Source organism: Lycium ferocissimum, chromosome 4 (genome assembly GCF_029784015.1).
Source record: "Lycium ferocissimum isolate CSIRO_LF1 chromosome 4, AGI_CSIRO_Lferr_CH_V1, whole genome shotgun sequence".
Classification (NCBI taxonomy): Eukaryota; Viridiplantae; Streptophyta; class Magnoliopsida; order Solanales; family Solanaceae; genus Lycium; species Lycium ferocissimum.
In genome coordinates this window covers 35,703,148-35,716,942 of record NC_081345.1, presented here as the reverse complement: position 1 = coordinate 35,716,942, position 13,795 = coordinate 35,703,148, and the positions used below count along the sequence as shown (strand labels likewise).

Sequence of the window (13,795 nt, the reverse complement as noted above, 5' to 3'; positions counted from 1 at the left end):
TTAATATGGGGTCCAAACTTTTTTTCATGAGTTTCGAGAGGGTGGGGCCCACTTTTTAAAAAAAAATATTGTTTGGCGTTTTTAGTATGGGGTCCACCTTTTTTTAATTATTTTTATTTTTAAGAGTGACTGACGACGAAGCATGGGTAAACCAATACTTCTATATAGTAGAAAAATAGAAATATAATAAAGTATTTCTATCTACTTTTTCGTAATATAAAGTATAAAATGTCATTTTTTTGGTTCAATAAAAGTGGGTGGGATCACAAAGGATTTTTTTTTTGCCCTTAAATAAAAAAACTCAAAGGATGGACGACGATCTTGCTTATAAACCGGCTCTTCTATATAGTAGTAGTAATACATACATATATATATATATATATATATATATATATATATATATATATATATATATATTATGTTCAAAACACGATTAATATAACATTGTAGTTTGTGTTCCGTATCCAAAGCTTTATTATATTAGTGTTTGCTATGAATACAAAGTTAGCAAAAATTTATTAATACTTTTTAAAAGAGAAGAGTTATTTAAAAGGAAACTAATCTTTCGAGATAAAACAATAGCAATATTTAAGCATCAATTGATACTTTGAATTTTAATTCGATTAATTTAAAGGTGTAAAATATTCTATTGTTAATGTATGTAGATTGGGCCTAAACAATACCTATTATTTTTTATCAAAATTTGATTTGGATAATTCTAATTTAATTATTATATTAATTTTACATGTTTAAAATGAAACAAAGTATAAATTTGATTTTCTATTTAAATGAAGAACTACTATTTTTTAATTTTTGGTAAATATTTTTGGTTTAACTCATTTTACTTGTCATGTTGTCTTTTGCACGGTTTTTTAAGGAAACGTCAATTAGAATTATAATTTCACTAATTTACCTTATTAATTATTTGATCGCCATTTGATATTATTTTTTCTTTTTATGACATTAATCTCTTTTCACATTTATTAGAGTAAGGAAAAAAATGAAAAGTAATTAAATTCTATCTTATTTTAATATATAAGTATTTCAAGTATCTTACGATACAATAATTTCAACTAATGGGTTAATACGATGGCAATGAATCCATCATTATTGATTTAATGAGATATTTTAGAAATTACATGAGTATTGTTTGATTTTTTAATATGGGATGCACTTTTTTTTTTTTGACATTGTTTGTTTTTTTTAATATGGAATTCACTTTTTTTTTATATTGCTTGATTTTGTTAATATGGGGTCCATTTTTTTTTCCGTGAGTTTGGAGATGGTGGTTCCACTTTTTTTTTTTTTTTAAATATTGGTTGTGTTTAGCATGAGGCCCACACTCTTTTTTTTTTTTAAATAATGCAACGGACGACGAAGCATGGGTCCAAACCCATGCTTCTATATAGTTATAATATTCATACTCATGTTCATCATTAGTATGGCCACGCTCATAACGTCGTGTCCTTTAGCTTATTTTCTTTTCTCAAAATATACATGATAACTAAACATATCTAGAAAAATTGTACTATTTCCCTGCACTCTTTTACTGCACTAAAAAGAAACAGTTTTCTATTTTTTGATCTCTTAATTAGTTGGTACTCGGGTTATTAATCCAAAATAAGTTTCGTAGGGGCACAACAAGAAAACAATGTCAATATTCTTTTAATAATTTTGACCTCTCCATGAAGGAAGGAACTGAACCAGATTGTGTACATGTTATAACATGGACACAAAAAAGATGTTACAACATGTTCATGTGTATACCTACTCCACTCTATGTACGTAGACGCTTTCTAGCACTGTTTCAAAAAAAAAAAAAAATCCAAAGTCAAACTTCACCTTTTCTGGATCTAATGGCATGGTGAAATTTTTTGTTTTGGATAAATTCATTTACACTCTTTGAGTTTCAATGATTAAAGGGTATTTATATAAACACTGAGTTTCAATAATTAAAGGTAAGTATTTTTTCTAAGACATTTTAAAAATTCTTTAATTGTAAAAATTGTTATGCGTAAATAATTTCATGTGGTTCTAAATAAGAAAATTTTATTGACAAAATCAAGAAATTCATTTTTAAATTTATACTGAAAATTTAGATTACTGAGAATCACTAACATCTCTTTTAGGACTAAAGACTGCTACTGCTAGTACATCTCGTTAAGTATTGTTATTGCCCATCTATCTTTCGCCGTTTAAATAATATACTTGGTTCAATTAGCGAAATTATGAACTCTTAACTTAACATGCCCTGCCACATATTTAATTTGGCATTGTAATAATCTTCAGTAGGCCCTTATTTCCTTTAAGCAAGTCGGGAAAACCATCAAGAAAAGAAAAATGTTCTCTAGTAATTATACCTTTATTAGCCTTGATTATCCATTGCAAGTTTATATTTCCAAAAATAGAACTACATATGAGATACAGATTTCTTTCTTGCCTGATTTACTTATCCTCTTTGATAACTAGCAAGTAGTAAACAAATGATCCCCTAGCGATCATATAGACTTTCCTCCAAAATTTTGCTCCTTATATACATTTTGTCATATTAAGGAATCAAAATCTTGCATATGACAGACCGGTTTATACATTACCAACTTTGAAAGCTGTGACTCATTGGATTACTATAAACAGAAGCAGGCATATGCATTCAGTTGTGACTCACATTTCAGTTGAAATTGGCAGAAGCAAAGTGCAGTAGACACCGGTCATATGAGTCAGACTAGTAAAGATGATCCCTCAATCGTCACCTCAATATTTGCCACTATTTACTGGCGAGAGCTCAAGGTAGAACTTATAGTTTGCGAACATTTAAATTTTCTGAGCAGGTTAGCTCTTCTTTTCCACCAGCCTCAGCTTGAAACTATACAAAAAGCGAACACATGTGCACCCGTTGTTGAGTATAATGGTGCAAGCACCTTCACAGTATCAATGCTTCAGAGAATGTCTTGTACTCTACGGACCAAAAGTATTATACATAACCAAGTTCAATTTTTCTTATGTTTTTCACGATGTCCTCAACTCTTATATTCATGAATTCAGCATGTTCTTCAAGGTCCTTTATGATTGTACATAATTGTTGTCTGAAAGTTTCAGATCGTTCTCGTTCCTGTTGTAATTCTTCATGCAGTTCCTGGATTTTCTTGTCCTTCTCTTCCTGCAAGTTGAAGAATCAATCAAAGAAAGAAGTAGAGAAAAAACCAAAAGAGTTACTTCACTGGACCATGCCCCTCAATCAAGAGTTTAAAGAAGCGGTTTTTGAAGACTGCCCTAATCAATGTGGAGGACAAAGTTGTTCAATACGTCACATACTGTGACTTTGATATTATTCAATGTTTACATAATCCTAAGGTGTGATCATAGTGTTGAACTCAAAAGCCATACAGAGTCATTTATTCCTATGAAGAAGGCTGGTTTCAATTTTGTTTCTTTTAGACAGGCAAGTTACCTTTTTGCTGGCTCATTCCATCATTCCCAATCTCATTCTTCCTTATTTATAACATGGGAAAAAAAAACAGCATTTAACTCTGTAGAGTATGAATTTGTTTAACATATACTTAAGAGATAAACAGAGGGTTCACCTGAGAAGAACCAGTTCCAAGTGCGAGCTGACTTATCAAATGAAGGATTTAAAATTATGACAAGATAGTTTACAATCCATGAACATTAACCAATGTTATAGTGCTTCCAGGAATATATATCACTTCCTACATGAAAATGCTACTCTATGAAGGCAGAAAGAGGGAAAAGTTTTATGATATTTTCTTCACAAATTTTATTAGGCTAGGCTAATTCTGCAGCAAAGAGGTTGATAATTTCTGAGTTGCTAAAGTTAGTGCCTTTGTGATATGTATGCATCACAGTGAATATGTTTAACTGAAATAAGGTCAAATATATGAAATCCATTGGAAGACACAAGGAGCTAGTGAAGAGTTCAACTCAGCATAGACCAAAAAGTGACAAGTTGATACGGAGTTGAGTATCTACAACTACAATCATGCTTTTCCAATTCACTGAATCTCTTCATGTTACTCTCTTTCATTCCTCTCCCCTTATTTGGGGTGGGGGGATCGTCTAGAGAGCCGATACATTGGGCCTTCTCTATAGTCTGTTGATATTTCACATGGCATGGTCTTAGCAACGTGTGTTTCCTCGCAGTTCTCATTGTTTTTCCTATTCTAAAAACCAAACAAGGGACTGGCGAAACGTTGTGCATTTCCCTTCCTTTGCCTTGTTTCCTAGAGAAGACTGAAGGATTTTGGGGGTTTCCGGTGTATCTACGGGGTCAGCTCAGGAAAAAGGAAAGTATATATAGTGCAAAGTGAAAACTGTTGGTATAAAAGAACCAATATAACAAAAGGACAAGCATAATGAAGTCGACCAGAAAGCAGGAAAAGAAACTTAGGAGACTCAAAGGTGCTATAGACTACTACAAAAAGCAGCAATCATAATTTGACAGTCATAGATCTGTAGGGTTGACAATTTTTATTTATTTATTTATTTATTTATAAGAATATATATATTCTGTACTGTGTTATAGTTGTGTTACGTCCTTCTTAACTGGATTGTACACAGGTAATAAAATCCCTTTGCTACTTCTCTTTAAATTGTGTCTACCCTCATAAAAGAGAAAAGAAGCATATGCACAGATGACTGAAAAATGCTAAACGGAAACCAAATATTGAAGCGCCACAAAAAATTGGTATTGCAATTTAGCTAGAAGAATGTCTCACCTCACTGAGTATGTTTATGGTTGGTAGTTGCCCAGAAAATTTACTACTTGTCATTAGCTTATGATTGTGCTCTGCGACAAATTTGGTGACTACCCATTTACCACCATCCCTTGCTGCTAATCGTATCATCGCTTTACATCCTTCTCTTGTGACTGGTTTTGGCGGAAGAACCCTATCTTTTCTAAGAGCATGCTTGGCTGCACGGAAACCTTCCCTTGAACATACGAAGTCCCGACCTATGACAGCCATGTTCTTTAATGAGTGCCTAATTCTGTTTGTTCTGATGGTAAAACCCGTACGCTTAGCGTATTCATAGTAGAAATCCCTTGCATCCTCCAGTGAGGAAAAAGTCATCCCAGTAAATGGTTCTACGATTTCCATATGAGAACTACTTGTAGCTGATTCTATGAATATCAACTCACTGTTCATCGCAACGTGTCCATTACCACTGTGCAACATTATCCCATCTTTTTTGGCTGCATTTTCACTAAAATTTTGGAAGGTATCATCATCTGAACCTTGGTCATCATCGTAAAAACAATGTCCATCTGAGGATCCCATTACACTCCTGCAAAGAGATCATGAATTGATGACTGACTCGTTAGATATCAGAGGAAAGAGTTTTTCCTTTTTATTTTCATCTCTTAGAAACTTCATCAATTCGACTAGCTTATCACTTATATAAGCTCTTAGCAGAGGCCAAGAATTTTCCTTAGAAGGCTAAATGGTTTCCTAGGCATGAAGCGACAGTAATTCCTCTCCCCAGATGATCGATAGAATGGCAGTCTATTGAAACACAAGAAAATTTAACCAGCAACAAGATTATCTTTACCTACTTTCCGTAAATCATAGCAGACCATGTCAAGATTAATTATACCTCATTTTATCCTTTCATCCACTTCCCTAACCAAAACACAACAGTAGCTACTCCTAGCATTCTTTTTTTAATAACTGTGGCGTCCGAGTAGCTGCATCTCTTACTAATTCCACGGGGTAGATACTAACTCTCTGTCCACCGGATAGCTACTCCTAGCATTTTTAAAATTCAGGCTAGTTGTGTCCGGGTTAGTTTGCACGCATCTACCACCCCCATCAACACATGTACCGAGTAATTCTATCTATCAAAGCAAAACAAATGAAAAGATATCACCTACTCCCTCCATCTCAATTTATGTGGCACTTTACGTTTCGCGAGAGTCAATTTGACTAAACTTTGAAGCTAAATTGGATTAGATAAAATCAATATCTTAAAATTAAAATTTAGATATTAATAAATTATGCAAAAAGTACTGTAAATTGCAAATTTTGTCACGTTAATATGATGAAAATATGCATTTTAAAATATTGGTGAGAATTTACATAGTTTGAATCTTGAAAATCAAAAAATGTCACATAAATTGGGACAGAGGGAGTAATATATTTGCTTTACTCCTTATATTCATTATATCATTACTTCCCTTTATATAACTCTTTAGTGAAATATTCCTCAAAATTGGGTAAAGAAAAATGAAAACTCTGACAATTTTTTACTCTTATAATTAGCTGAAGGTGAAGATTGTGCTTAACAATGGCGTGGAGATCAAATCTATCTCGGAACCTCAAAGAGCTACGCATCCTTTTCTCTCCATCATCACCTGAAAGTGCTGCCACACCCCACAAACTGAACAAGCAAAAGATCTCAGCACAGTTCTCTGGACAACCTACTAAACCCCTATCTCTTTACCTCAAAGACAAGAGTTTCAAGATTTTCTACAAGAAATTTCATTTGGGTATCCTCCAATCCTGTTGGTAACAGCAAAAATGTCTAAAGTTTCAAGCTTTTCAAGAATTTAGGCAAGAGGAAAGAGGGAATATAAGTATTCATAGGAAATTCAAGAATATGGAGAAACCAAAAAAAAAAAATCTCTTACACTTAGGTGGACTTTGATAGTACTTGCTTTTTAGAGCTCAACTCTGACAGTGAATGAAGCCACTGCTAATGTAGATCTAAAAGGACAGACGGGATGAGTTGGATGTGTGTGCCGTGTACAGACTGCAGTGAAGCACCTTAATAATTCTTTTCTCCTATAAAATGCAATTCTGATAGTAGATGGGAAATTTTTTTTGACTTTAAGAAACTAAAGTATTTTTAATTTCATTCTTATTACTTGAAAAAAAGGTATATAGTCATTAATATTATTAATAAAAAAAGATAATTTGGTCAGATTTCACTTATGATTAATGTAGTATTAAAACAAAAAAATGTATCAAAATCTTAAACGGCAAATACAGAAAGTTAACGGTATTTGTGAATTTTTTTGGTTTGAGTATCAATAACTACTAAAAGTTTGAAAGTAAGTCAGCTAATTATAAGAGCATGGTTTACGAGTTTAATATGGCACATTGATGTGCAAGTTGTTTGTGTTAGCTTATCTTATTCTTCTTGAATTGTCTTGAGTTATCTATAGAATTTGAGAGATTCACTAGATTTTTAATTCCTTTTTTATTTCTGAGAGATCGAAAGGTAAATTTTATTATGTTATTTCTTTCCTATGGCTCCTGATACGTAGGTTATTTAATTGAGTTCGAAAGCCTAACAATGCTTAAAGGTTCGATACGAGCGAGAACTCAAACAAGTGAGACGAAAAAATATTGATCGAAAACTCCATTGTTCTGAACATTGAAAAAGATTTTTTGAAATTCAATAACCTAAGTGGTGTTAGGGAGGGTTTTGGCCAATCCCCTTACATTCTACCATACTAAATTCTTTCTGAATAATATAAATCAGAGTTTGCCTAAGGCGCGACTTTATGGGTTTAATTACAAAAGCAATATATTTTGTTGGACTACTCTCTTTATATTCTACTCAAACTAATCAAACATGGGAGTTCTCTTTTTTTTTTTTTTAATCGTTTTTTTGTTACATGTAGAGGTCGGTAGCTTAAACTACGGAATTAAACAAATTAGACGTTGGAAATGGTCTTGAACTTTTGAATCTTGTTTGTATCATAGGCAAACCTTCAAGGTCAAAAGTCAAAACTTGTTAAACTTGAAGTTTTGTCATGAGGCAAGCAGGATCAAAAGCTCAAAACTACCCACCTCCAAAGTCATTCTCATAAATCACCCGCTCAGCGCTAACTTAATATGAGTATCTTCCAGTTAGCTAGTTGGATATCTTTTTGTAATATAATTTTGTTGGATACTACCTGAAGAAAGATACACAGAAAGTTAACATTGTGAACATGTATTCAGCTTGAGATTACATTAACGTTTGTCTATAAGTAACCCTACATTGCACTAATAAGAAATTTAATACATTCAAGATTTCGTTACTTCTGTATTGGTAGCTTCCTCTCGGATTCATTTAAGCTCCTGAAGTAGCTCCTTTTCTTTTTTTTTTTTTGCATGTGACATTATTCTTCAAGTGAGATTTCTGCCATTCAAAGTTATCTCAATTGATGTATCGAATTATTTTATATCACGGTTTTAAGATAAAAATTAATGGAACCATAACTGATATGATCAAGTTAGCTTCTTCATTTTTTATTTTTTTATTTTTTTTTTTTTTTTCAATTATGATCAAGTTCTCTGAGGACCTAAAATTTGAAAACTGATCAATTCCAAATGCTAACCTCAAGAAATCCGAAAACACCAACTTCAATAATGTGCATGAGTATCATCAAGAACCAAACATCCTAATGATCCTAGAAAGCCCGTATAGTAGTACAACTTCTGAACAGGCTACTGATTCGTACATAAAATTATTAAAATTAAATACAGAAATCATGTACCAGGGGCTCCATTTAGAGATTCCCACATCAATCTACGTGAAAAAGTTGTCCAAATTTCTTTGACAAGATCTTCCTCTATCTTGAATTGCTTGGTGGCTGCACCCACCCTCTTCATAAACTCAATAAAGCCGTTGCTCAGCCGAGAGCACAAGCTTATATCAGCTCTCAACTCATGACCTTCAGTTACACGCCTTTGAGTTTCATCATTTCTGTCATAATCACCTTCAAAAGGGTATGAACTTTAAAAGGCAACGCTATTGTTAGAGTTTCGGCATTTGCAAGACGATGAGCAAGTCAAATCAAGATTTAAGTAGTTGTGAAAGTTTTTGAAAAAGGGTATGTTACATGTTTACACATGTAAGATACCAAAAGCATCATTTGCAAGTCTACTAGCAGCAACAAATATTTCCAGGATACTGAACACAAGATTTAGCCAAAAGGAATACAGCAAGATAGCATGCATTTCATGTTGATAATCTGCCATTCCACTTATTACTCACGATAAATCAGGAACTAATTTCTGTTTCTATACTTTCCTACACAGCACCAATGTACGCACCCATGGAGATGACACTGTTTATCCTGTAGGCAGCGAAATTAGTGCAATTCTAATCCAGTGGTCTCACCATCGGTGCTCGCAAAATGGTTGAATTTTTCAAGTATCCGTCCATTTTTGTGGACGTACAAGTGAAGTTGCAATAACAAATAGTTCATCCCTTAATTGTTGTGTGCTTATGATAATACAGTTGAAGTTCAGAAGGAAATTTGACGGCTCATAAATCTTGTTTTCCAGTGAGGTTTTGAGAGAACAGAGATTTAATTTGGGTAGAAGAGTCTCTCTCTCTCTCTCTCTCTCTTTCTTCGTGCTGTTTCTCGATCATTATAAGGGCAAGATGTTATCTATCTCTCAGCCACTCAACTACCCAATATATGAATTGATGGCTTAGTGTTTACATAGACAGCAAGAGGAAAAAAAAAAGGGCTTGGTGAGGGGGGCGATGAATAGTCAGTCATGTGAGAGAAGAGATCAGTTGTGAGAACAAACATCACAGTCAGATAATATGGGTAATCGCATTATCCGTCACTCGACCCGCTTTTTATCCAGTATTAGATATGGAGGGGTGGATTTTTTTATCCATTTCCGTCTAGCCCATTTTCAACCCGTCCATATCCGATCCGCCCTGCCCATTTGCCAGCATTACTCACCATTACCTCAATATATCAAAACTAGAAGAGAAGAATCATCAATATTAAGCTTTTGGAAAGTAGTAATTTCAAATATAAAAGAATTTTGTAGCTGGAGGTTCTGATGGGCAGGATTGGCAGCAGTTGGGCCGCCCTATCTATTGGCCATGAAGGCAAGTAGATATTTTTGTCTTCTTTGATTAAGGCAAGATTTGAACAACGCATGTTTTAATAGCAAGGATAAGGACTAAATTGTGCATCTTCTAGAAAGAGATTGACGCCCTTACGTATACCACCAGAACTTTTTTGGTTTACAATGCTGATATTTAACAGATCTTCCCACTTAACAAGGTATATATTTCTTACCGCAGACTCCAAAACAAAGAACCACTTTGTTTACCTTTTCTTTAAAAGACCCAACTCAAATGAAATACAGCAGTAGATATGCAACTGAAATTCTTTACTTTACCTATCTAAAAAAGAAAAAAAGAAAGAAAAAATAGATGCAACTGAAATGCACAGAAAGCTCAACCAAAAGGGGAAATGAACTAAACTCAGAGGATAGACTGCTTTTTACGTTGCTCTGCGACCTACTCAACCCTCATCTATCTAGGTATGCAATAGGAATGCTTTGCGAAAATCACAAAGGTGAAGCTGCATCGAAAATTAGCACATATGCTAAAGTTGGACACTTAAAGAGAAAATATAAATTAAAAACAAAAATGCTTACCCTACTTATGGTGTCTACTGTGATTTGAAAGCTTCTGTCTTTTAGCTTCAAGTTCTTTAAGAATGCTATGAACAGCTTGAACTTTTGTAGACAGATGTTCACTATGACTTTCCACGTCTTTCAGAAGAGTATGGAGCTGTTCTTGGTATGCTGCAGTTAGTCGTTTCTTGATCCGAAGTTCTGCTGTTAATTCCTGAATTCTTTTATCTTTCTCATCCTACAAGAATTACACAAGTGATCAATTGAATATAACATCCAAGCATAAATGCCATCCCTTGAATTAAGAAAATAACAACAAATACCATACAAAACGTTGATAAGGAGAGTATGATTTAGATTTGAACAGTATAAATTGGGGAATCATCAGCAATTGGTTATTGCAAGAGTTGGCTCCAAGTTGCCTGACTGCTTAAAGTTTACAACAATATTTATGTAAGTTCTTCAAATTCCTATTAGTCAATTTATGTTTTGTACTCATCCAACTAATCCCTTGTCAAATTACATTAAGTTCGATAAGGAAATTAGTCATATATTATGCATAAAAAAAACACCAACTTCCTTTCTAAAACTAAACCCTACAAACTAGCAGAACCGGTACCACGAAGGCACTTAATGATCTCAGAAGCAGCAACTTTTCCTTTTTCCATATCTTTATCTTTTATTTCCTATAATCATATGTTCTCATTCACTTTCACTTCTATCCCTGCCAAGAGGCATGGACAAGGTGAACTTTTTAAAGAAAAAAATTCCAGGACACTAATTAGAGATGAACAAAAAGTGAGGGAAGCATAAGGCAGCCCCTACATTTAGATTCTATTTATCACAGATACTCACTTTATCCACTACACCAACGACCAAGATGCACCACAATCTCATATACTTATGAAAAATTTAAGAATCTTTCTCCTGTTATATTGCACCGGCTAGATGACACCATTTATCAATGCATTTAATACATCTCTTTCTGCGCTAAACTGAATTCCAAGCAAAATAACCAATGCTTAAGCAGAGATGAGTAGTACCAGAGGTGGCACATCCTATGTCAAATTTTGACAACCCAAACCAGATACCAGTACTAGATGAAGTAATGGAAAGTTCATGATTGTCATGCTACTGCGGATAACCATCGGCAGTCTATTAGGTATGTTGACTAAAGGACTACAAACATATCAGACAGTCATTAAAGAAGCTGAAGTAATTAGAAAAGAAGGAGCCTAAAGAAGATAAAAGAGAGGGGTTAAGTTTACGGTAATTGAAATAAGAACTTCTGTTACACGTTAATACAAAGGTAAGACTAAGAAAGCTTACGAAAGTTGGACGTTTCTTGGAGGGTGACATAACCAAAGGATGATTGTGGTCCCTAACAAATTTTCTAACAACCCACGTACCAGGCTTCTCTCGTTTGACTAGGATCATTGCTGTACAACCATCACGTCGTCTATCTCGCTTTTGAATGGTAAAACTTCCTGGTCTTTGATTATCTGGTACCCCTCTACAACCAAGTCCACGTGATATAATTGACCCATCACGCTCTGACTTGCGAGATGATAGAACACGGGTTATAAACCCCGCCGTTCCAGCATACTCATCATAGTATGCTCTGGCAGCTTCTTCAGATTCAAATGTCATACCCTCGTATGGTTCTCGGGTTCTGTCAGCTTCAGATGTACTTACTTGTCCTACTGCAGATGATTCTACTCTGCTAGCACCATTTTCCTCTAAAACGTGTTCATCCACTGAGATAAACAAAAAATAAGTGAACTTTCAGTTGACAGACTTCCTTACAAAGATTAACAGGAAAAGAAAAAGAGAAAAAAATTAGGGCGTATTTGTTATAGAGGAAAACAATTTTCAGAAAATGTTCTCCAATTTTCTCGTTTGGTTGGTCAAATTTTTTGAAAAAAAAAAAAAAAAAAAAATTTCTCTAGCAAAATAAGTTTCTTAAAAATGAGGAAAATGACTTCCCTAGTGGAAGCAGGGAAAACAAGTTCCATGAATAGGATTTGAGACTAATTGTATCCTCTCCACCCTCCAACACACCCCACCCACACCGCCAACCCACCCTCATAGTGTTTGAATAAATTACATACAACTGCTTTTAGGAGAATATTTTCTGCTTACTTACCAAATACCAAAAAATAAGTAAGAAAATCACTTATCTTCCTGGAAAACATTGTCTAAGAAAACATCTTCCTTCATACCAAACACACCCATAGTAAAATTTGACCTTTCAGAAACAAGCCTAACTATCCTTGCAAAAGAAAGAAAATTGGTCTAAAAACAGCTTTCAAGGCTATTTCGAGCTGGTAGCATTACTCCAAACAGGATAATGTGTTACAGTATGAAGCAAATACTTGCTTCTTCACTAGCCATTTCAAACATAAAAATAGTAAAAAGAAAAGGGTGTCAGCATGCAATATGCACACAAGAAAGCTAAATTTGTACAACTGATTTAGATTATCAAAAAAAAATAGCCCCAGAGATTCCACAAACTCGATAATGTTAAAACAACCAAATTATATCTAATTCATGCATCATATACCTACCTTTCCTCCATTATCCCTTATTCTCCTGAAGTTTAGCAGAAATTAAGAACAACACAAATACCAGAAAACAAAACATTTATCATGGCAAAACAAATAATCTTCAAGAACCCAATACCCCAACTAAAATTCTTAAATCAATGGTGTAAAAACTGAAAATAAATGGAGAAACAGGAATAATATGTGCAAATAACAGAAACCTTTGATCTTGGTGAAGAAATTGTGATTACTGCAACGCCAAAAGAAAGCATTATAGCAGTTTTATACAGATAATTGCAACTGTGTAAACAAGAAGTATTGAACTTTACCAAGAGAAAAAACTGAAAGGAAAAGGACTTACTAGTCATATGTTGAGCAAAAAGGAGTGTCTTGGGGGAAACATTTTACTCTGTTTTCTGATGTATCTATGTCAAGAAGAAATATTCTGCCGTTCCTTTTTATTCTCTCTTCTGTTCTTCCTTTTTTCTCCCTTGTTCAAGAAAACAGAAATTAAATAAAACTTTGGCACTAAAATAAAGAGGTAAAATGGGGAAAAGGTAATTTGCTTCCATTCAAAATAAGTTTTCACTTAGCATTTACAAAGCCTTGACAAAAATACTAATTCCTAAGAAAAAATAATTATTTTGACGAAACTACCCCTAATTAAATAGATATTGAGATTTGATCACTTAGTATTTAATAAAAGCAAATCCGACAAAATATAATTAATTGCTTCTTGATTATGTAAATGAACACTTATTCTGCATCAAATTAAAAAGGCTAAGTACACACTTATTAAGAACCGGAGAGAGTATTTTGTTAGCGACTAAGGTTTTTTCTTTCAGTCCGGTGATT

At 33.8% G+C, this 13,795-nt stretch overlaps 2 protein-coding genes across 5 annotated transcripts; both read right to left on the bottom strand.

Moving 5' to 3' along the window:
• Positions 1 to 2,717: 2,717 nt before the first annotated feature.
• Positions 2,718 to 6,817, bottom strand: LOC132052594 (protein FAR1-RELATED SEQUENCE 5-like). Its single transcript, XM_059444206.1, has 3 exons — positions 6,644 to 6,817; positions 4,734 to 5,301; positions 2,718 to 3,157 (listed from the first exon to the last, which is right to left on the bottom strand). Exons 2-3 carry the CDS (start codon positions 5,292 to 5,294, stop codon positions 2,972 to 2,974), a joined length of 747 nt encoding a protein of 248 aa, XP_059300189.1. The 5' UTR covers positions 5,295 to 5,301; positions 6,644 to 6,817; the 3' UTR covers positions 2,718 to 2,971.
• A 1,574-nt stretch (positions 6,818 to 8,391) lies between these two features.
• On the bottom strand, positions 8,392 to 13,445 carry LOC132052593 (protein FAR1-RELATED SEQUENCE 2-like). 4 transcript variants are annotated; one of them, XM_059444201.1, is made up of 5 exons: positions 13,302 to 13,426; positions 12,544 to 12,664; positions 11,727 to 12,154; positions 10,420 to 10,635; positions 8,392 to 8,773 (listed from the first exon to the last, which is right to left on the bottom strand). In XM_059444201.1, exons 2-4 carry the CDS (start codon positions 12,590 to 12,592, stop codon positions 10,420 to 10,422), a joined length of 693 nt encoding a protein of 230 aa, XP_059300184.1. In that variant the 5' UTR covers positions 12,593 to 12,664; positions 13,302 to 13,426; the 3' UTR covers positions 8,392 to 8,773. The 4 variants fall into 4 exon arrangements, with proteins under 4 accessions (XP_059300184.1, XP_059300185.1, XP_059300186.1 ...); XM_059444202.1 differs by having other exon boundaries at positions 8,392 to 8,725; positions 10,419 to 10,635; positions 13,302 to 13,425; XM_059444203.1 differs by lacking the exon at positions 12,544 to 12,664 and having other exon boundaries at positions 13,302 to 13,445.
• Between the last annotated feature and the right edge of the window lie 350 nt (positions 13,446 to 13,795).

Excerpts from the sequence above, each read along its gene's own strand:
- LOC132052594 (XM_059444206.1), bottom strand. The coding sequence starts at position 5,294 with ATGGGATCCTCAGATGGACATTGTTTTTACGATGATGACCAAGGTTCA. Across the intron at positions 3,158-4,733 it reads CCATAAACATACTCAGTGAG|GAAGAGAAGGACAAGAAAAT; the intron begins GTGAGACATTCT and ends TTCAACTTGCAG.
- LOC132052593 (XM_059444201.1), bottom strand. The coding sequence starts at position 12,592 with ATGTTTTCCAGGAAGATAAGTGATTTTCTTACTTATTTTTTGGTATTT. Across the intron at positions 12,155-12,543 it reads TACTTATTTTTTGGTATTTG|TGGATGAACACGTTTTAGAG; the intron begins GTAAGTAAGCAG and ends TGTTTATCTCAG. Across the intron at positions 10,636-11,726 it reads CCAAGAAACGTCCAACTTTC|GATGAGAAAGATAAAAGAAT; the intron begins GTAAGCTTTCTT and ends TAATTCTTGTAG.